This window comes from Enoplosus armatus, chromosome 11, assembly GCF_043641665.1.
Source record: "Enoplosus armatus isolate fEnoArm2 chromosome 11, fEnoArm2.hap1, whole genome shotgun sequence".
In the NCBI taxonomy this organism is placed as follows: Eukaryota; Metazoa; Chordata; class Actinopteri; order Centrarchiformes; family Enoplosidae; genus Enoplosus; species Enoplosus armatus.
Genome location: NC_092190.1, coordinates 19583549 through 19604602, shown reverse-complemented (window position 1 = coordinate 19604602; position 21054 = coordinate 19583549). Strand labels below are relative to the sequence as shown.

Below are 21054 nucleotides of genomic sequence, written 5' to 3'. Positions count from 1 at the left end.
CTCTACCACCACTACCCCCTCTACCACCACTACCACCACTACCCCCTCTACCACCGCTATCCCCTCTACCACCACTACCCCCTCTACCACCGCTATCGCCACTACTGCCGCCATTACCAATATCCCCACTGACGCCGCTATCACTACTTCCCCTGCTAGCAGTACTATCAGTGCGACAACCAGTGATACATCTTCACCGGCAACCACCAACAATTTTGATAGCCTTAAGTGTAGCATATCACCAGCGAGTGGAACAATCCTTGATGCTTTCAAAATAACTTGCAATACTGAAACTCCTTGTTCTAACTGTCAGTATTGTTTCAAGACTCATGAAGGTAAGTAATCCAGGTTGGCAAACATTTCTGTGACGACTGATTTATCTAACTTATCAGTCAGTTATCACATAATAACTCAACATAATAACACAAGTACTCTCCCAGAAATGTATTAATCTATTTTCTTGAAAATTGTCAGGTAAGCATCTGCGTTGCAGTAAGAACAATGAAGTGAAGTCTCTCTTCCTTCCACTTGGAGAAAGCAGTTCCAATTACAACGTGATTATTAAAGCAACTGCAAGAAATAGCAGCTTTGTAGCAAGCACCACTATAACTACACAGGTTTGTCAAAAACATGACGATTAAGAAATTGGGTTACTGACAGAACAAGACCTGTGGAAATGCCCTACTTAGTGTAAGAACATGGCTTTCTCTCCTCAGGTGCTGGACTCCACAGCGGCCTCCTCAGTAGATGATCTTAAGGCTACAGTGGAGAATGCAGTGGCTCAGCTAAGGAAACATGGTCTACTGTCAGGATCAAATGTGGGACAAATCTTAAATTCTGTGTCCAATAAATTGAACGGACAGTCTAATGAATTGAAAAAAGCTGATAAGCAAAAGGTAAATACACTCGCAGATTGTAAATATAGAACAAATTGGAACTTGAACGGCAAAAGTGTCAGTGCAACTTGACTAGTCCAAGAAAATTAACATTCTTTGTTTGGTAAAAAAGATATTGTACTACTGAATACTAAACTAAATACCAATATCTTAAATACTTTAATGCTTTTGTCTGTTGAAGCTTCGTGAGCAGATGCTGGGCATAATGATTGACACAGTAAAAGAAACTCCTTCCAACACCCCAGGGGAAGTTCAGGTAATGGCCAGAGGACTTACTGCTGTCGTCCAGAAAGGCACCGAACTCAGTTTCTCTGCTCAGGTAAAATACAGTGAGCAGAAAATGACATTACAATAATAATAATAATAATAATAATAATAATAATAATAGGTCATTTTTGCATAAAATCATAAATGGCTGCTTTTACTGAGGCTCACTGATTTATGTTAATGAATAGGAGGACAAGGCTGCCTTAGCTCAACCTTCAAATTTCTGTGTATTTGTGGCAGAATATTAGAGGTAATAAATCAGGAGTGTGTTATAATGTCCTTGATGACAAAAAAATATGCCTGTGATGGTGATAGTTTATTCCCACCGCCAGGAAGAGGCTTCATTACTCCTTGCTAACCTCAGCTCATCGCTCCTCCACATGCACGTGAACAAAAGTGAAGAAAACAAGAGAGAAATACACTTTGCAGCCAACGCCATTGTGGAAGGAGCCAACAATATCTTGGACTATTCTTCCAATGTGAGTCATTTAACCTTAGAGCCCGTGCTGATGTGATTTACTTCACCAGGGAAAGGTTGGGTGATTTAAATATTACATGTGCTGATCAGTGGCTGTAACCCCTCAAGAACATTTACAGTTCAAAAACGCCTACTGTCTTTCAGCTTAGTCTAAAATGTTGTCTGGAACGATGGGTTTAGTGACTAGGAGCATGGCCAGTGATTCATCACCCGTCCTTCCTGGAATCTTGTCTTAAAATATTAAGCAACCTCTCCGTAGTTGTAAATGCCTTGTGTTATCCTTTGCAGAAAAGCATCTCTGATGCCCTTCTCACTGCTCTGACCAATGCACAGAGTGCATTGTTAGCATTTAAAGATGTTAACGAAGAGCCAACTATCATCCAACAAGCTCATATTCATGTGTTTGTTAAAAGGTAAGCTCCTTCTCAAATAAATACGCTTAATTTGTTTCTGGCGTAGAGTTGAGTGAGAAAGAGAAAGAGATGAGAAGATTGATGCCACTTTCATCCGTATGGTATAAGGCTACAGCCAGCAGCAGGTTAGCATAGCTTAGCATAAAGACTGGAAACAGGTGGAAACAGCTAGCCTGGCTCTGTCTAAATGTAACAAATTTTGCCTGCTAGCACCTCTAAAGCACCAATTATCACTACAAATGGGGGTTTATTTGCAGGACTGTTTCTTGGACTGGAGCACTAATGTCATGATTCTCTGCTGGTTGTTTTCACGCAGCCAAATAAATAGTCCAGCACACCACAACATCAAAAACAGCACCCCAAACAGCACTCAAAACAATTGCCCCCGGCAAGATCCTGAAAGTGTTGATTTGAACACACCAGTGGGCCTAGTGAAGAACACTAAAACTAAAATTCAAAACAAAAAGCATAACTGACTAATAATTTACTAACATGAGTACTTTTTTATCTTTTCCCTTAGAGTGACACCGGGAAGTTTGCACACAGAGTCTATAAATATTCCCAACTGTTCCTGCCCCTCATTTTCCCTCCCAATGCTACCCTCTGATACGCTTCCTTCAGATGAACCAGTGGATATACGAGTAAGTATATTAGTATATTCATTTGTATTTAAATTTTTACTGATGTCTTGTCTTCAGTATGATGTGGCTAGTGATTCGAGTGACAAAATGTGAGACAACTCTGGGTCTCGAATCACTGACCTCCAGGGGGCGGCCCTAGTGCGCGCAGGTCCCAGTGTTTTACAGAGGCTGGTGTGCATGTTAGATCACTGTTTTTTCTCAATTTTCCAAAGTCTCTGACTTGATAATGAGGGTTTAAACCTACTTTGCTACAGATGCTGAGTTTAGGTAAAAACCCATTTTCCTGGAATGAGAAGGGGGACATCAGTGGCCTAATAGGCGCTCTATCCCTCACAACGAAAGATGGCTCCAGTATCCCTGTGGAGAACTTGAGTGAGGACATTGAGGTCAGTGCAGCATCTAAGAATTGCTCTGTACTGTTCCCTGTGGGGGCTAATATATACCTTCTTTTTAAGCATCTTGTACATACTGTACATAATGTGAATATTTCATTCACTCATTCCTTTGTATTCAGTGCACCCCAGGTGTGCTGCATGTTCTGAGCATAAAAATGTGCTTTGTGTCCACCTCCACTCACGAAAATAGCTGTTGCTGTTATTTACTGTTTGGAGGCAATGAGTCACTGAATTCACATGAACTAGGCAGACAGAAAGTCTACAGTTTGTTCATGTTAGCAGTGTGAATATGTTGATGATTAGTACTTCACCTTTTATAATTATTAACACACATTCAACTTTTCCTGCTCTATAGGTTTGGTTAACATCATGAGAGGCACGGTATTGAATAAAATCACATTACACGTGTTTAATATAATATATAATAAACAACACTTTTTTTCCCGTCTTCAGCTTTGGACCATTTTAAGATAAAATAATTATAATAGAAAAAGATAAATTATTTGGGAACACACATCATTTGTGAGACACTAAGCCACAATTAAGACTGTTAATTACCAAACCCATAGAGCCATGTATACCTTATTCATTATTATAACTTGCAGGATTGATGAAGCCAACACTAAGCTGATGTGATTCAACTTGTGAGCCAACAATCATTTCAGGCAGAATAGTTGTACAATATTGTAAATGAGACACTAGAAATGATGATGATTATTATTATTGTTATGCTACCTGCTTATTGAAATGTTTTATTAGATTTTAAACTACTGAAGGAGGATTGTTTTACATTTGAGAGCAAAATATGATATTTGGATCTATTTTCTGGCATCAGATTCTGTTGCCAAGGCATGTTGAAGAGCAGGTGAACACGTCTGTTTTGGACCTGGGGAACTACAGCACGACGGTCATAGACATCCCTTCAGCTGACACTACGCTGGTGTTAAAGGTCCAGTAAGATGTTTCTATCTCCACTTCTGAGACGTGTAATAAAATACTAATTTCATATCAGCTTTGGTCTACTTTACTAACTGTATGAATAGCAAGATACTAGAAGTGTTACTTATTATATTTTTCCTAATTGTGCCATTTGGTCTTTAATCTTGATATCATGAGGCTGCCTTTGCTATTGCGGTTACACTAACTTTTGCATTGAGATTTTGCTGCAACTCAATAACCCTTTTAAACCTTTTAAAGATGGCGCCTTCAAAAGATTCTTTACCCTTCAAACTGTTCCTCGGCTATATGAACTACCCCACTGAAACAAATCATGTAGCGATGACAGAGATGCCTCACCAGGGAACACAAGGTAATAATCCTCTTTGCTTACTGGTGGACACGGTGTGTTTTCAGTGCCTATTTAATTAGATTGACATTACTTGAGTACTTGAGTGTGTGTCTTATACAGATGAAAGATACACTTGGCTACTAGACCCTAAGGATTTAAAGGGAAACACTGGAGTGCACTATCTTGTAGTGAGGCCCATTGTAGGTCCGGGCATAAAATCCATCAATGCCAGCTTATCGATTACCTCCATCACTACATCGTGTCAATTTTGGGATGAATCAAAATTGGATTGGAACAATTTTGGATGCAGGGTAAATGCAGTGATTCAATCTACCTGTCATTTGTAACATGATGCCAAAACTTTAATAACTAAAGTAAATGCTGTCTTCCAAGGTTGGTGTTCAGAGCACACATTTAGTCACCCAGTGCCTCTGCAACCACCTCACCTTCTTCGGGAGCTCTTTCTTTGTCACTCCCAACCTTGTCGACCCGTCACGCACCGCTGAGCTGTTTGGGACTTTTGCTGAGAATCCTGTGGTTGTCTGTTTCGTGGGGGCTCTCTTTGTGGCCTATCTGGTTGTGGTTGTGTGGGCACGACGGAAAGATATTCAAGACACGTCCAAGGTACGGTATATCTCCAGCACCACTGCAATTCAGTAACATTAGCCGCAATGTACTCAGGTTCCCAGTTAAAAAAAAGCATATTTCTTTTAAGATGCTGTGTGTTGGCTGGTTTGCAGGTGAAGGTGACTGTGCTGGAGGACAACGACCCCATGGACGAGTACCGCTACCTGTTGAGTGTCAGCACTGGGCATCGGAGAGGAGCCTCCACTTCCTCTCAGGTAAATGGATTTGGCAGAAAAGGCTCTGCTCTTTGAGGGAGTTAGAGTTAGAAGGATGTCAGGTTATAATGCAGTCAAAATCTTTAACTGGAAAATAGATGGCTACTCATCAGTTTGCTTCATTGCTCTCAATTGCACCTTAAACCAGCAGTTCTTCTGCTCTGTGTTGCTTTTGTTACACAGATGGCAGGTCACCCACTTGTGCTTTTTAGCTACCCTTTAATTTATGTACCAGCTGGTGAATATAGTGGAGCATTTAACAGCTAAAGACCCAGATATCTGACTTCTGTAAGATGGTCAAAGGAATGCTAATGTTGCTAACGCGTTAGCCATAAAGATTTAGCTGATAATATGTCAGTGTCGTGTTTTCAGCTCATGCTGGTTTTTGTGGCCAAAACATCAATTATTATTACAGCTTTAATTAATAATAAATACATTCATGTTTTGGTTTTAACACTGAAGGTTGTTTTTACAGGTTTGCTTATAATCAATATTGTTTTCAGTCCAAACCATAACTGAGTCATACCTCGCTGAGCGTTTGTATTTGGCTTCTTTTTTTTTGTCTGTCTGTCTGAGAGAATATCACGAATGAGATTCGCAGAACATCTTCTGTAACAATGTGTGCTGTTGCATCATTTTGACATTTTAGCAACTGTACTGGGATAAATATATTTATCTGTACTTCACACACTTGAACTTTGCTGATGACATTTCATGCGATTTCATGAAATAATTATTCTAATTATTCTGCCATTTTTATTGAATTGCACTAACTAGCCAAATGTGTGTGATGCAGAATTTGTTGAGGCTCCCTGCTGTCTAAGGGTCACAGCGGAGGTCTTGCTGATTGTTCACCCTTCCATCACCCTGCATACAAGTGAAGTGCTTCTATTTTCAGTTTTACAGTTTTAGACAGTGTATTGAACTGTTTCAGGTGACTATAACTCTGCTGGGTGCAGAGAGAAACGGTGAACCACATCACCTGACAGATCCAAAGAAATGTGTGTTTGGGAGAGGTGCGGTGGATATGTTCCTGATAACTACACCCTTCTCGCTGGGAGACCTGCAGGGCATCAGACTGTGGCACAACAACTCAGGAAGCCATCCTGCCTGGTGGGAAAATTTAAAATGTCCTCAAAATAGTATTATAAGTATTAATAAGTATTTTCTATCTCTAACTGTCATAACATAACATCAGTCATGACATCTAATGTAGTTGTTGTGACCTAGAACACAGTGAACATGGAAAATAATAATCAAGTATGTAAGTCATGTGAGTACAGTCTGTCTTGGCTCACGACTATCCTTACCTTACAGATGATTACTTGCTCTTCTTTTCAAGAGAACACAGTCATCGAATACAATTCAGTTATTTTAGTGCTTCCTCAGTGTAACAAAATATTTTGTCCTCTTCGAGACAAAAACAATTTTGGCATTTTAGTGTCATTTCAACTATGGTGTAACTATGAACTTTTAGATCTACTGTCACATGAATAAAGGTTATTTATCATTTAAAAGTTGTTATGTTTTTTACGTTTCCACCATTTATTTTTTCAGGTATGTAGGGAATGTCATGGTGCAGGATTTACAGACGGAGCAGAAATGGCATTTTCTATGCAACTCTTGGCTGGCCATAGACATGGGTGATTGTTCCCTCGATAAAGTTTTTCCTGTTGCGACAGAGATGGATTTGAAGAGGTTCAGGTAAGGTATAGGCATTGAGGAAGTGGGCAGCGCAATTATACACACAGGCACACTGTTGAAGTCTGAATGTGAACAGGGGCAAAACAGGGACTTTTCATTTGAATATGAATGATGAGAGCATAGATAAAATGCAAATGAAATGCAATAGCTGGTTTGGAGTTTTGCTTGTTTCCAGCGTGCACAGATTTTGAAATATGACAAAGTCACATATGAAGACCAGCAGGCAGGATGTAGCTTTCAATTGAGCTCCCACTTCCATGCTTGAAAACACTTGTGCATTTTGATTCACGAGAACAAAATCCATTGATGAATAGAAAGAAAATGTAAATGTGAGTGATATATATCCGGCTACAGACAGATGTATAATTCATTTGAATTCAACTCAGTTTAAGTGAAATAAAATAATGATAATAAAAACTGTCATCTACCCCTGATGCCCATCGAGCCCCTAAATGTTCAGCGTAGACAATGAGGTGAAGATTTATTGATGACTTATTTATATTTTTGTCCTTACGCACTCTTACAGAGCTACGCTGAGGTTTAGCAGCGATAAAATGACTGAAAAGAGATAAAAAATGTGACGCTAATCCGACAGTAATTGGTAGTTCACGGAGGTTTAAAATGTGTTACCCCTTGTTGCTTTTCTTTTCCAGTAATTTGTTCTTCATGAAGACGACTAAAGATTTCAGCGACGGACACCTCTGGTACTCTGTGATCAGCCGACCGCCGAGCAGCACCTTCACTTGTGTTCAGAGAGTTTCCTGCTGTTTTTCCCTGCTGCTCTGTACCATGCTGACCAGCATCATGTTTTATGGCATCCCAACAGATCCCTCTGATCAGACCATGGATTTTGGTATACACATTTTCAGTTCAATTTACTCTAAGAAAAAAGGCCAGGGATGTTATTGATCTTGGGTTGTCTCTTTTATATGTACGTTGCGTATAAGACCTTTATGTGCTTTCAATTTTCAGAAGTCTGTAGTCTACTTTATGACCTTGTACCAAACATTATGTGATTATATATATTATATATATTATATATAAGTCCAAGAACACCATTTTAAGACACAAATTTATTTATCAATTTGTGGACAACAAAAACATTCTCTTTCACCTCTCTCTCTGTTTCCAGGTCACTTTGAGTTTACCTGGCAACAGTTCATGATTGGAGTTCAAAGTTCCCTCATCATGTTTCCCGTGAATATCCTTATTGTTAGTGTCTTTAGAAATACTCGTCCCCGGGAGACGTCTTGTTGCCAGCGCAAAACAGAAAAACCAGACTCCCTTGAACAGACTTTCTCTCAGACTGCGATCACCAACATGAATGTCAGTGTCACATTAGACACAGTCATCAGGGTAGGTGCTTCAGGTTTTTCATGCGCTCGGTAGCTATTTATAGTTTTTGCTCTCAGTATTTAAGGGCTGCTATAATAATCAGTTTTTATGGCCTATGACACTCCATGTACATTCAAAAAGTGATGATACATAAATAATGAATCTCAAATTCATATAGCGTATATTGCAATTCCACATATTGTATATTGTGTGTAATTTTATATAAAAAAAAACACTTTTGTATTTGAACATTTTCTCTCTCAGGATATAACGAGAATTGCCCATTCACTGTCTAAGTCTGTGAAATGCAACATACCATGCACCGAGTCAAAGTTTGGGCCTGGACAACAATTTGATATCAATGCTGTCCTTTCTGTGGTGGAAGACTTCATCAAACAGAATAACAAAACCTTTGACACCTTCCACAGCCTCGCTCAGCCTCAACTACCAGGTATGTACCTGCTGCAGATAGTGGTGATATTGTGACAGTTTATACGATTCTGTCTTTATTGGGTACAGTGCTCTTATAGTATGGAGTTTTTACTGATTTCTTTTAATAGTCCTTTAAAGAAGCTTGATGCAGAGGGATGTTATAACTGCACTTGCTTGCAAATTAAATTCCATTGACTTCTCTTCACTTTATCTCTAGAACGTATTTTAGAGGAATTAATTTAATTATATTTCTATATTGTTAAAATTTCACAACATAAATGTAAAGATATGAGCTCGACTCATATCTTCTTCTTTTATGAAATGTCACGCACTGAGGCTAGAACTTATAAGACAACAGGGCCAGACTTTTTAGTTGTCTTATTTAAAATTTGAGAGCAACAAAACCAAATTGTGTTATTCTGTTAAATGCTTTGCATAGAATGTGCACAGAAAATCACTTTGTGTTTTGGCTTATCAAAAGGAAAGTGTCAAAATCCATTGTCCGTTGTAGTAAAACAGGGCTGGACTTCGCTCCCTAAGCATCACATTCATTGTGTGTTCAGACAGAGAATTTAAGAGGAGTCGCGACAGCATATGAAGTCGATGGAAAGATGCAGTTAGGTGTGAATTCGCCTGTGACGGTGCAAATTGACACAAATATGCGTCAGCATGAGTTGAAAATGTTTCAAATTGTATGAAAATGTTCCGTGTATCACGCAGCTTTATGAATCTGCTTCATAAACATACAGAGACAAAAGGAAAAAGGAGAGAGACTGAAGGGAAGTAACAGAAAGTTTTCAGTCAGAAGGCGAGCTGAACACAAAGGCACACTCTCACAGACACGGTCGGCTTGCATACAGCTAACACACAGTTGGTACGTTGGCTGTTTGGGACGAATAAACATTGACCGCACAGATGGACAAGTGGTCAAATTTGCGTGAATGACGAAAGGCGAAAACTTGCTTCACTGTCTGCCTGAACACGTCTCATGCAACATGTGCCAAAATGCTTAAGAACTGTAAATGATGTACGTTTTCAGAGGGCGATGCTAGTATGCTTCCTGGGTCAACAGTGGAGGGGATTCAAAAGAAGAGCAACAAAACCCACTATCTATACCGGCAGCTGTGTCACATAGACAAAGAGCTGAGTCTGCTGGGACCCTCCTGCTTTCCCACCCCACACAGCTACAGCCGGGCTCTGCAGCAAGTCCAGGGCATGAAGGGCTTTCTTGAAGATCAGCTCTTCAAATTCAGCTGTGTCAACTCAGATGAACTTACCCAGAAGAAGTACTTATAAAGACCACACTGGTGGATTTGCATGTGTTAGCACGTTATCTACAGACTGTATATTTAGTTTTACTTTCCAGAGTATGCCAGAGCCTTGAAAGTCACTTCATAGTCTTTAAAGTGAATCGTTAATCGCCTTTGTGTTCATTTCATCTTTATCTCTTTATTTGTGTTTGTCTTAACTGCCTTGTTTATTCCATCGTTATTTATCACAACTGGATAATGCAGTTGCCATTGATGACCACATTTGGTCGTGCTTTCAAGGACACTTCGACTTCCAAGAAAAGAAAGTAGCTGCTGTTCGGCATTGTGTTTTTCAGGTTTTGAATATGATGGTCCCTGCCCACAACTGTATCATTAATATAACTTTGTCAGGAGTCTTTAAATTGTTCACTGTGATAGATTACTTCTATCACACATTTTTTGATTTTCATATCTTGTTTGTTTAATCGGTACACAAACAGAAATGTAACAACGACGAGTTGTGGTTTTACAGGGTTTACATGCAGTAACTATGTTTTGGCCTGGCACACTGACTTCCTGGCAACCTCATGGTGGCAAGTCACTGCACCCAGCAGCTGTTCAGAAATTGCTGCAGCGTGAAACTGTCCATAAAACCACCACTTGTCCTTTTGATATTTGTTTTTGTAACGATTAATCGAACGGTAAAATGTGTGACCTTTGGACAGATCTGTGTCCCCCTGCTTCCAGTCTTTATGCTAAACTAAGCTAACCGCTGTAGCTTCATATTGGCAAGAAAGCGAAATCTCCAACTCTTCATTAAGGAATACACAATCTGTGGATAATGAGCTAAAACATGCAAAATGATAATACTCAAGTGAAATGCAGTAATTGCACTTCAAACGAAGAGTATTTGAGTAAATTGCATTCTTTCACTGCTTTCACTCGCAGGTTGAGCCCTGTTGACAGCACTGATGGTGATGGTAGTCAGAAGAAAAGGCCGTGTTGTCATGGAGGGCTACCCTGGTGGTTTCTTTTTGTCGGCTGGCTGCTAGTGATTGCAACCAGTGTTGTAGCGGGATATTACACAATGCTTTATGGTTTGAAATTTGGGAAGGAACGCTCCGTAAGCTGGTTGGTATCCATGATAGTCTCCTTTTTTCAGAGTATCCTCGTCATTCAGCCACTGAAGGTGAGTGAGAAGAAGGTGCCTTCCCCTCTTCATCCAACACAATTCATGTTGTGTTTTAGAAAGTTTAATTTCAGAGTTTTCTCATAGTTTAAACTTTCCTACAGAGATCATTCTTTATGGGCACATTCTGCATCTATTTTCACTTATGTTCATGTATTTTACCACAGGTTCTATGTCTTGCAATCTTCTTTGCACTTGTGATAAACAAATTTGATGAGGAAGATTTTCAAAATGTGGCATTTGTAGGAAATCAAGGTACATGATAAATTCTCCCAAAATACACTTTCTTGGTCTCTAATTTTGACTCATTAATGTTTAGATTTTACTACAAACAAACAAATACCTCTTCAGCCACAGGTGACTGTAAGGACCAACAAACAATCGGACGACGGGACAGCGGTCTCTATGAGCCTCCTACCCCTGCAGACATTGAAAGGATGAGAAGGAACAAGATTATGGAACAGAAAGCCTTTGCCCTTCTCAGGGAGATTTTGTGTAAGTAGAAACACTGATTTTATTTTGCTGTGGGTATTTCAGAAGGGACGATTAGTATGTTCACCAGATCAAACACAGTTCAAGTTAATTTGTTCCAAGTTGTCTCCTCCTGAGGCCTGAAACCTGAAACAACAGATTACCCAGATCTCATCCCCTGGTCCCACGCCAGTTTTCAGGCTCCAAAATTCAAACACAGTGGTTTAGCATCATGAAGATATTTTCACTCTTTCTATTGTGTGCTTAATATGTGCTGTTCTGTGGCTGTAAACATCACAGCTGTCTCTTTGAATTAAAATGGCTTAAACCGAACCAACTGTAAGGTAAACTGAAGCACAGCTTTTCTTAGCCTGCCTTCTTTCCGGCCTGCGTTCCAATGTAAGTTTTGCATTCACTCATTTATTCAGCACAGCCCCAAATTAATTATTATTTATCACTGAGGGGAAATGTTTCATCAAAAATTGCAGCATCTGCTTTACTTTACTAATTTTAACTGACTCTGACATTATCGCATGGTGAATTTGGATTATAACATGCCCATTTGTTGCAGCCTACATGGGGTTTCTGTGGATGTTGCTGCTGGTGGCGTACAGCCAGAGAGATCCCAATGCTTTTTTCCTGAACCAACACATCCGGGACAGCTTCAGTGGAGAGATCTCAGACAGCATGAGTCTCGGAGACGTGTTCATTTGGGCCAACACATCTCTACTAAATAACCTTTTTGGAGTTTATCCAGGTAAAAGTGTATCTCTGTGTTTCTGTGTTTTTCTGAATGCTTTACATTACACAAGCAGTTCTTTTCTGATCCATTCATTCATTCACCATAGCAAGGAAACGAACATGCTTGGGATTGGCACCATTACATAAAATTACATTACATATAAAATATCAGTAGTTCTGTCTCTCTTTGTGTCTCAGATAGGACAGGACTTCCTCAGGAAGAATTTTGTGTTTTTATCTCGATAGATAATAGTGCTCAGCCAGGATTGTAGTTTATTATTTACTTACACAGATGAAAACCAAAATGCCTTTGTTCTCCTTTCTTATAGAATATATAATAAATGTTCAATGAAGTGCTTTGCTCAGTGAAGCAAAACAGTTTGCTCTGCCTTGTGTCATATCAACTTTCATGTGTTTTATTATTATTTTTATTTTTTTTGCTTTTTTGTCAGACCAAAGTCTTCTTGTTTGAGTGAAAAGCTGTTGGATGCTGTTCAGAAAAGCAGACTTCTGGCTCCCACAGCTGCAGAGCAGGATGCTTTTAGTGTCTCATTTCATGTGTATCTTTTTGGTATCACACAGAGTTTTAGCTAACAGGGTTTGTCCTTTGGTAGGCTAATGCCAGAGGGAGCAATTAACAGGTGCTAGTGATCCCATCTTCTCACTGGATGTCTTTAAAGGGACTACAGCATGTCTGTATTTGCACCCAGACATAATTCATTCACACACAAAACAAATCACAATACTGGGCTAACTTTAACCAGAACCAACGACTAAAAACCAAACTAGACAATGAGATGCTTTGTCAGTGTTTTATATAACAATCTACTCTAGCTCTTTTTAAGCTTACACATCAGACACACCTGATTATCCTATCGATCTGGCTGTCAGACAATCGATTGGATTTCTGGCATGTCAGAAATTTTGGTCGGCTGCCTTGTATCTTCCAGACATCTGTGGCTCCATATTTTTCTTATTTTGCTTCTTACTTTCTGATCATATTACAAATGCACAAAGTAACGCTGCTTTTCTCTTTTTATGTCAAAATTGGATAGGATGCGTCGTCTTGTTTGAATAAACTTTATTGGAAATGCCAATGGACAAAACCGAATGGGTCTTCCATGCTTACGTTCAGTGTTAGCACCCACATCTTGGCGGGTCAGTTGATCCCACAGTGTGAATAACCATATTTTAGTTTGGCTAAATGAGTCAACAGTAATATAAAAAAACACTAACACGGGGTCAAAACATTGGTCAACCCATTGGTACTGGGTAAAGTTAACACAGTATTGCGCGAGTGACTTTTAGTGTGTTCTGATTACATAATTTTAGCACAGAATGGCAATCATAGTGATATGCTATTGAATATGTTGTACACAAATGCAAACAGACCCTAGTTCAGAAGAAATCTTTGAAAACCCTGAAATGAACTTCAGACCGAATTAAACTAACAAAAGAACTGTAAAATGCTGTGTTCCAGGATTCATCACAGATGGAAACTCCAAGCTAGTGGGTAGTGCCCGTCTTCGTCAGTTGAGGGTGCAGAAGAACTCCTGTCAGATTGCAGGCTCCGTGCTCCAGTTTGTACCAGACTGTCACGCTCCGTATTCGTGGGGGGTGGAGGACATGGGCTCCTATGACCCTGTCTGGAACCACTCTACGAGAGATAATGTGTCTGTGAGCACCTCCAGCCCGTGGAAGTACCAGACCCAGGCTCAGCTCAGGGCGTACCCTGTCTGGGGCAAAATGGTGCTCTACAGGGGAGGTGGCTTTGTATCAGAGCTCGGCCCAGATTTACCAAATGCCAGCAAGTACGTACATTAGCAAACTGAAATGCATCGATACGAGAACCAAATACAGTCTTTCCTTTTTTTTCTGGACTGGGAGTTTACATTATACTCAGTGTGTAGGTTCAGTGACCCTCAGATTTATCAAAGCTATCAATATATTTACATTTTATATAAATATATAGATGTAGAAATCTGTTATTTTGTAGTCGAACAAAACTGGTCTGAAATACTTTTTGAAGACAAGTGTAACACTTGAATAGAGAAAACAGACGGAGGCCAAGAGTAAAAAATTATTTTTGTTTACTTCATCGACAGCACCCTTCAGTATCTGTTCAAGAACAAATGGTTGGATGTGTACACAAGGGCGATCCTTGTAGAGTTCACAGTTTATAATGCCAATGTGAACCTCTTCTGCATGGTCACACTCCTGTTGGAGACCACAGCCGTAGGTAAGTGTTTCCTCTGAAGGTTGCAAAAATAATGCAATTACAGCTTTGTCAAAGACACAGACTTGAATGCAGCTTTGCCATGATGATTTTCAGGAGGATATATATATAACGTTATATAAAGCTGTGCATCTTAGACCGTTCTGTCAGTTTTCGTAGCTTCTTACAGTAATTTCAGTCGATATACAGTACATTATAAATGAGGTCATGCTAGCATGCATGTGTTTAAATAACATTCTCCCTGTTGATGTTACAGGAGCATTTCAGTTCCACAGTGAGCTGAGGAGTGTTCGTCTTTACCCATCAACTGGTGGTCTTCACATCTTCGTCATGGCTGCTGAGGTCATATACTTGCTTTTCATCCTCTACTACATGTTCCTACAGGTAATTACTAACATGACTACTACAGAATGTGGTTCCAGTAGTTGATTGGTCCTTTGTTATACATGCATCTCTTTGAATTCAAATATTGAATGAGACTCGCAGGGGGTTCTATATTTACTGAGGGCTTCACAAAAGCAGACTCTCCTCATAATAGGCAGGCTGGGCTCATTTGTCTTCTCGTTCACATAAACCCAGTCACCCCAGGCTTTGAAGGGATTTTCGGTTTCGGGACAATTTTTGAAGAACCATCCTGTTTGCCACTGTGACTGGCGAGAATCAATCTAACAAGAGGATTAATAACATTAGAGAGCTTGACTTGAGATGGAATTTCTGAAGCTACTGTGTTTAAAATTCACGTGTGGTTAAATCATCAACCTCAGTATGTGTTCTGTTTGTAAATCCAAAAAGCAATTTACAGCTGACTCAGAGCATCAAGTTACACTCCACAGTTCATGTTTCCTGTAATCTTTCACCCTAATAAGTTAAACAGGACATTGAATGTATGCCTATTACTTTATTAGCCTACGTAAGGAAAGAAATATCTAAGGACATTAGCAGTAATCTGTTGATGATGGGTTGATGTTGTAAGGATGTAATTGCATTAATCAGCTCTGTGATTCATGATTTTTCTACCTTGTAGCAGCTCTTAGTCGGGTCATAATCACTGCTCATTTTCTTCTTCACCATATTTTTTTTTAGTATAGTGCTGAGTCATATGTCAATTATGTAATTTCTGTGTAAGTAAGGAACCACTGTGTCCTTCTTTGCACTTGAGTTATTGTACGGTGATCCACAAATAGTCTTATGATTGTTTTGGTTTCAGTAACACATGCACAGAAATTACTGTTCTGTTCTTTTAATACTGCAAGAAATAATAATAAAAACGATTTGTTTAAATCATTGCACACACCTTTGAAGTTCACCTTGAAGTTTCGATATCAACAGCATTAAGATTAAAGTTTCATGAGGAGTCATTCAGAATCTTAACATTAATATTAAACCAGATTGCGTGAATGCACATTACAGTACATGTCTACAACCAACCATTTGACAAAGTGACTAATAAACAAGTAAAAAGCATTAAAAATATTCATTAATGTTTATTAAAATGTATTTATTTTTATTCTTTTCACTTTTTACATGACACTGTTAAGAATTTCACAAATAAGACACATAGTTCACAAATTTACTATTTAAAATGCCTGTGCTTACATACAAAAAGTGAGTTTTTAGTGGAAGCTGTCAAGCCTTCATCATTACGTTACAAATTAGCAACCCTTCCTTCTTTTCCTGGAAGGGAAAATTGTTGAAGCAGCAGCGGTGGGCTTACTTCCGGAGCAAGTGGAACCTTCTTGAGCTGACTATCATCTTACTGAGCTGGAGCGCCGTGGCTGTTTTCATCAAGAGGACCCTGCTTGGGAACCGCGATATGACCTACTACCAAAACCACAAAGACCAGTGAGACTAACATACACTGCACTAAACCTTATGTTTGCTCTCTTGTTTGTAGGGCAAAAACAAGTGTCCAACCAACAGTGTTTACATTGTGGTTGTTTGCGTTCTACTGCTAGCAGCATGGCTCTAGGAATGACAATGTCGGTCTGTCTTGAAATATCTCCTTAACACCTTTATATCATAACACCTTTTAGATGGATTGTTGGTCATTTCATAGTTCCCAGAGGATTAATCCTAATAAATCCTTGACCCCTTGGCCCCTTGACCTTTCCTCTGAGGTTGACATTTGTGTTTTTTTGTGAAATGTCTCAACAACTATTGGATAGAGAGATAGAATATATGACATTCTCATCAGCCTCAGCTGTGCTAATTCGTAAATGTTAGCATGCTAACATGCCAACTGAGAAACAACATGGTAAACTTGCATCAGCATTTTCATTGTGAGCATGACGCACACATCTTTACTGTGTATGTAGATTTGCCAGTTTTTATGAGACAGCCACCGCAGACTCAATGCTCCAGCATCTGATCGCCTTCCTGGTCCTGCTCGCCACCATCAAACTGTGGCACCTGCTCAGACTGAACCCCAAGATGAACTTGATCACTGCTGCACTGCAGCGGGCCTGGAGTGACATATCCAGTTTCCTTGTGATCATTGTGATCATGTTCATGGCGTATTCCATTGTGGTGAGTAACTTGCCCCTTTACCAAGACCTTCCTCTTTTACAAAGTCTTTCTGCTTGTTAATCATTACATGGGAAAGAATATTAAGTCACTGCTATTTCATTGGAGCTGCTGCATTAAGGCACATTTTAAAATGTAAATGAAGTTTAAAATAAAACTTTAAATTCAATTGCATTTAACAGGGAGAGTAGAGCATAGCACAGAGAGTACAAAAAGTTAAACTTTTCCCCCCACTCTTAAGAGAAGGTATCCTCGGGGATACTGACATTTACACACATTTGACTACAGAGCTGATGGTGGAGGTGCTGTGGGAGGTTGTCTTTAATATATTCATGAATTTGAATCCTCTAATTTACGGTTCATATTCTCTATGGTAAACTGGCAATATATGACTGAAGTGTATGAAATACTAATGACCTAACCCTCCAGGTCCACTATCTCCCAAATGATGTATTTAATTGAAACTGAAAGCTAAATAGACATAACTGGTTTTAGTGGCTCCCCTGCTGATATAATGGTCATCTTTCTAGTGCAATGTGATCTATGGCTGGAAGATATCCTCTTATAGAACCTTAGCGGATGCTCTCCTGACCATCATCAGTTTGCAGATAGGCATCTTTAACTATGACGAGGTACGTGAGATCTCCCCCTACTCACAGATTTGCTGTGTAAAATACCTGAATATGTTTTTCTGGAGTAATAATGAGGGCATACTGGGGAGGAAGGGAATCTCTAACCAATATCCAAACTGATTTTGATGTCTCACTGATGACCAGGTCTTGGACTGCACCCCTTTGCTTGGTGGACTACTCTTTGGTTCCTGTATTGTGTTCATGACGTTTTTGCTGCTCAATCTGTTGATCTCAGTAATCCTCGTGGCATTCAACCAGGAGCAAATGAATCACAAGGTAATATTTATCACCCAATATTCGTTATTCTAAGCGACCAACTGATCAAGATTTTTAGACCAAAAATAAAAAAGGTCTAATCTTTTCTCTTCATTGTTTTGATACAAAATATAAATAAATGCACAAATACACAATCAATATGTTTGGCACACAAGCTTTCAGATCACTGTAGCCCATTAAAGCTAAAGCAGCTTTAATGGGCTAATATGTCAGTGTTTACAACTTGTTCGCTGCTGTCAAGTGTCCAAACAAAATCAAGCACTATTAATAGTTAATAATCATCATACAGTGCAGCTCAAAAGACAAAGACAGGATTTAAAAATTCTAACAACTACCAGACCTTCTACAGAGGCAACTACCAATCACACACAGGCGAAAATCCACATGAAAGTGGAGGAAATAGACTCACAGTGGGTCCTGTCCGCTCTGTGTGGACAGCATGCAACACAGTTTCAGTTGGCTTTAATGTACAGTGCCACAGTGTCTCAATCTTCAATCGGTACAGTGAGAGACAGAGGTGTATTTGACTGAGGAATCACATTCTTAAAATGCATGTATCAGCTTCACAAAGGTGCCGCTCATTGAACTGCAGCTGCCTCATTATGTCCTCTAAATGCTTGCCTCTGGTGTCCAAAGCAAAAGTTATAGTTTCCTGAGAAACTCCAAGAAAACTCATGATTTTACCTGCTCATTATGCTTCTTCACGCTGTGTACAGCTGCTGCCAAGACCAGGCCTGACTTTTTATGTCTGTTAATATCCTGTGCTCGGTTGGCTTAATCACTGAAGAAGACACGGCCAACATAAAAGCATCTGAAGGTTGACACTTACATCCTGTCCTTTTTTCTCCTTTGAATATTCGTTTCTCATCTCTTTTTCTATTCTGTGGCAGCTGCAGTTTTTTTCTTTTTCTGTGCAGTAGGCCCGCCAGCAGTTTTCACTCACTGCTGAAGTTGTATGTGTGAGGCTTTCCATCGCCACACTCCACACAAGATCTCCACACTACATCACAGCTAGTTTGGTAGTCATGCCAAATCATGTTTTGTCAAGTGTAAGCAAAACCTCAGTATTTATTATTATTATTTAGTGTGGAAGATAAGACATGATATATATATATATATATATACAGCCTTATCATATGAAAAGAGTAAAACAAATTAAATGAATTAACTAATGAATTGTGAAGTTGTTTAATAGATTATTATAACTCAACTCATTATTATGAAATGAGAGACAGCATTAATCAGTTTTTCTGTGTTTAGTTTTGGAGGACTGTTCCCATAACGTAGAGTCCATTTACATTATGTATGCATTGTGCTACTATGGTCATAATTCACACGCTCACAACATAATGTAATCTTATGTTAAGACATTCATGCACAACAAGTGAATATCAATGAATTTAAGCCAAGAAAGATCTTTGGTCAATAGTGCAAAACATACAAGGCAACCAATTGCAGTCAACAAAACACTTTAGCTTATAATGTGTCCGGAGGAAGGGTAGGTTTTCCTAGAATGGGCAGTCTCCATAGAAACTCATTCGACCTCCTGCAGGGAGAAAAAGATGGCAGAAAGATGGCCAGGAAAGGCTTGCGAATGTTGAAAATAGCCATAACATTCGAGCTGCGTTTACAGCAAGTCCCTTTTCATAGGCATACAATGCTATCAGGCAAGACCAAGGCTGGATCCTGGTCATGAATGAGGCATTTACACCTCACTCCCTGAAGCAAATTGTGATTGGTGATATTGAGCTATATAGATAAAATAGACTTCACTTGATGATATACATGCAGCTCCTGCAATGAAACAAAACAGGGAGATAGGGAATTACAGAGCTGATCGTGTTGAACTTTTACTTAGTTATACTTTCTTTTTTATGGTGTTAAAATGTCAGAAAATGCAGTCATTTCATCCACTTACCAGCGAGCTTGCTCGGTAAACACTGAGAATGAATGGGGTTTAATGCTGGAAGCATTCTGTTTGGAGCTATTGGTTGCTCCACGACACATGTTGCTTGATAGCTCTTCATTCCCAGCATGAAAAGATGTTTTTACAAACACTTGACAAAATGTCACTGTAGTAGAGGAAACTCAAATGTTTCATTGTTATTCTCAGCAGGTTTGTTGTGTTCCCCATTAGCTGTTCAAGAACTGAATTGCGTTACCATTTTGAGTTGCCTGTATTTCACACCGCCTCAAAGAAAACATCCATCCATCTATCGCAGGGTCACAGGGGGCTGGAGCCAATCTCAGCTGACATTGGGGGCGAGAGGCAGGGTACACTCTGGACAGGTCGCCAGTTTCTTACAGGGCTAACACATAGAGACAGACAAACCATTCAAACGTGCACACAGTTAGATACAAATTGCCTTCACTGAGTGGTCCTTACATGATATGTCCTCATCAGTTAATAGTGTCAAGAACCATCTCCCCAATATTGTCTTGCCACTCTAAAAATGATTTTGCCATCTCTCCACTCTCACCCAGCCCTCAGACGAGGAGGAGATTGTCGACCTGGTGCTGAAGAAAATCTGCAGTCTTTTTGGTATCAGATATAACAATCCCAAAGACACCCTGGGGCCTGATGTGAATGAGAGCAGTGACTTGACCCTTAATAACAGCAGAAATATCCTTAACAATTCCAAAGCAATTTCAGGCATCTGACAAGTCACAGGAACCCCTGGGAACACGGCTTTATTCGGTTGTACTTTGTATGCACTAATATCCACATGCTTACTTACTAATTCATGTTTGTTATTCTTTGCTTGCTCCCTACTGGGAGGTCAGAGTATACTGTGCTGCTTTGTGAATATGGTGTGATGGATGATTATCACACTGCACAGAATTACACCGCAGATTGCTGGTGTGAATAAGATAATAATAATAATAATAATAATAATAATAATACAACATTGTATCACTTGATCCTGAATTACACCTTAAAATTATGTAATAAAATACAAGGAAATATACAAACATAGGTTTGTTTTAATGCATGGTATAATATATGATATATATGATTTTTTTTGTATGTATTTGTTTATTTTA

General features: G+C 39.4%; 1 protein-coding gene across 1 annotated transcript in view; it reads left to right on the top strand.

The window, feature by feature from the left end:
• Positions 1 to 20925, top strand: part of LOC139292682 (polycystin-1-like protein 2) — a 30873-nt gene extending 9948 nt beyond the window's left edge. Inside the window, 31 exon segments of the mRNA XM_070915046.1 lie at positions 21 to 335; positions 475 to 617; positions 717 to 896; positions 1078 to 1215; positions 1496 to 1642; positions 1930 to 2054; positions 2575 to 2695; positions 2950 to 3081; positions 3926 to 4039; positions 4288 to 4399; positions 4499 to 4689; positions 4772 to 5002; positions 5119 to 5220; positions 6155 to 6333; positions 6778 to 6924; positions 7578 to 7777; positions 8057 to 8280; positions 8524 to 8710; positions 9731 to 9977; positions 10890 to 11130; positions 11298 to 11385; positions 11488 to 11625; positions 12173 to 12358; positions 13823 to 14153; positions 14448 to 14581; positions 14835 to 14962; positions 16260 to 16420; positions 16894 to 17104; positions 17632 to 17733; positions 17878 to 18009; positions 20494 to 20925. Coding sequence (XP_070771147.1) covers positions 21 to 335; positions 475 to 617; positions 717 to 896; positions 1078 to 1215; positions 1496 to 1642; positions 1930 to 2054; positions 2575 to 2695; positions 2950 to 3081; positions 3926 to 4039; positions 4288 to 4399; positions 4499 to 4689; positions 4772 to 5002; positions 5119 to 5220; positions 6155 to 6333; positions 6778 to 6924; positions 7578 to 7777; positions 8057 to 8280; positions 8524 to 8710; positions 9731 to 9977; positions 10890 to 11130; positions 11298 to 11385; positions 11488 to 11625; positions 12173 to 12358; positions 13823 to 14153; positions 14448 to 14581; positions 14835 to 14962; positions 16260 to 16420; positions 16894 to 17104; positions 17632 to 17733; positions 17878 to 18009; positions 20494 to 20670 — 5264 coding nt within the window. The 3' untranslated portion in view covers positions 20671 to 20925.
• Positions 20926 to 21054: the final 129 nt, after the last annotated feature.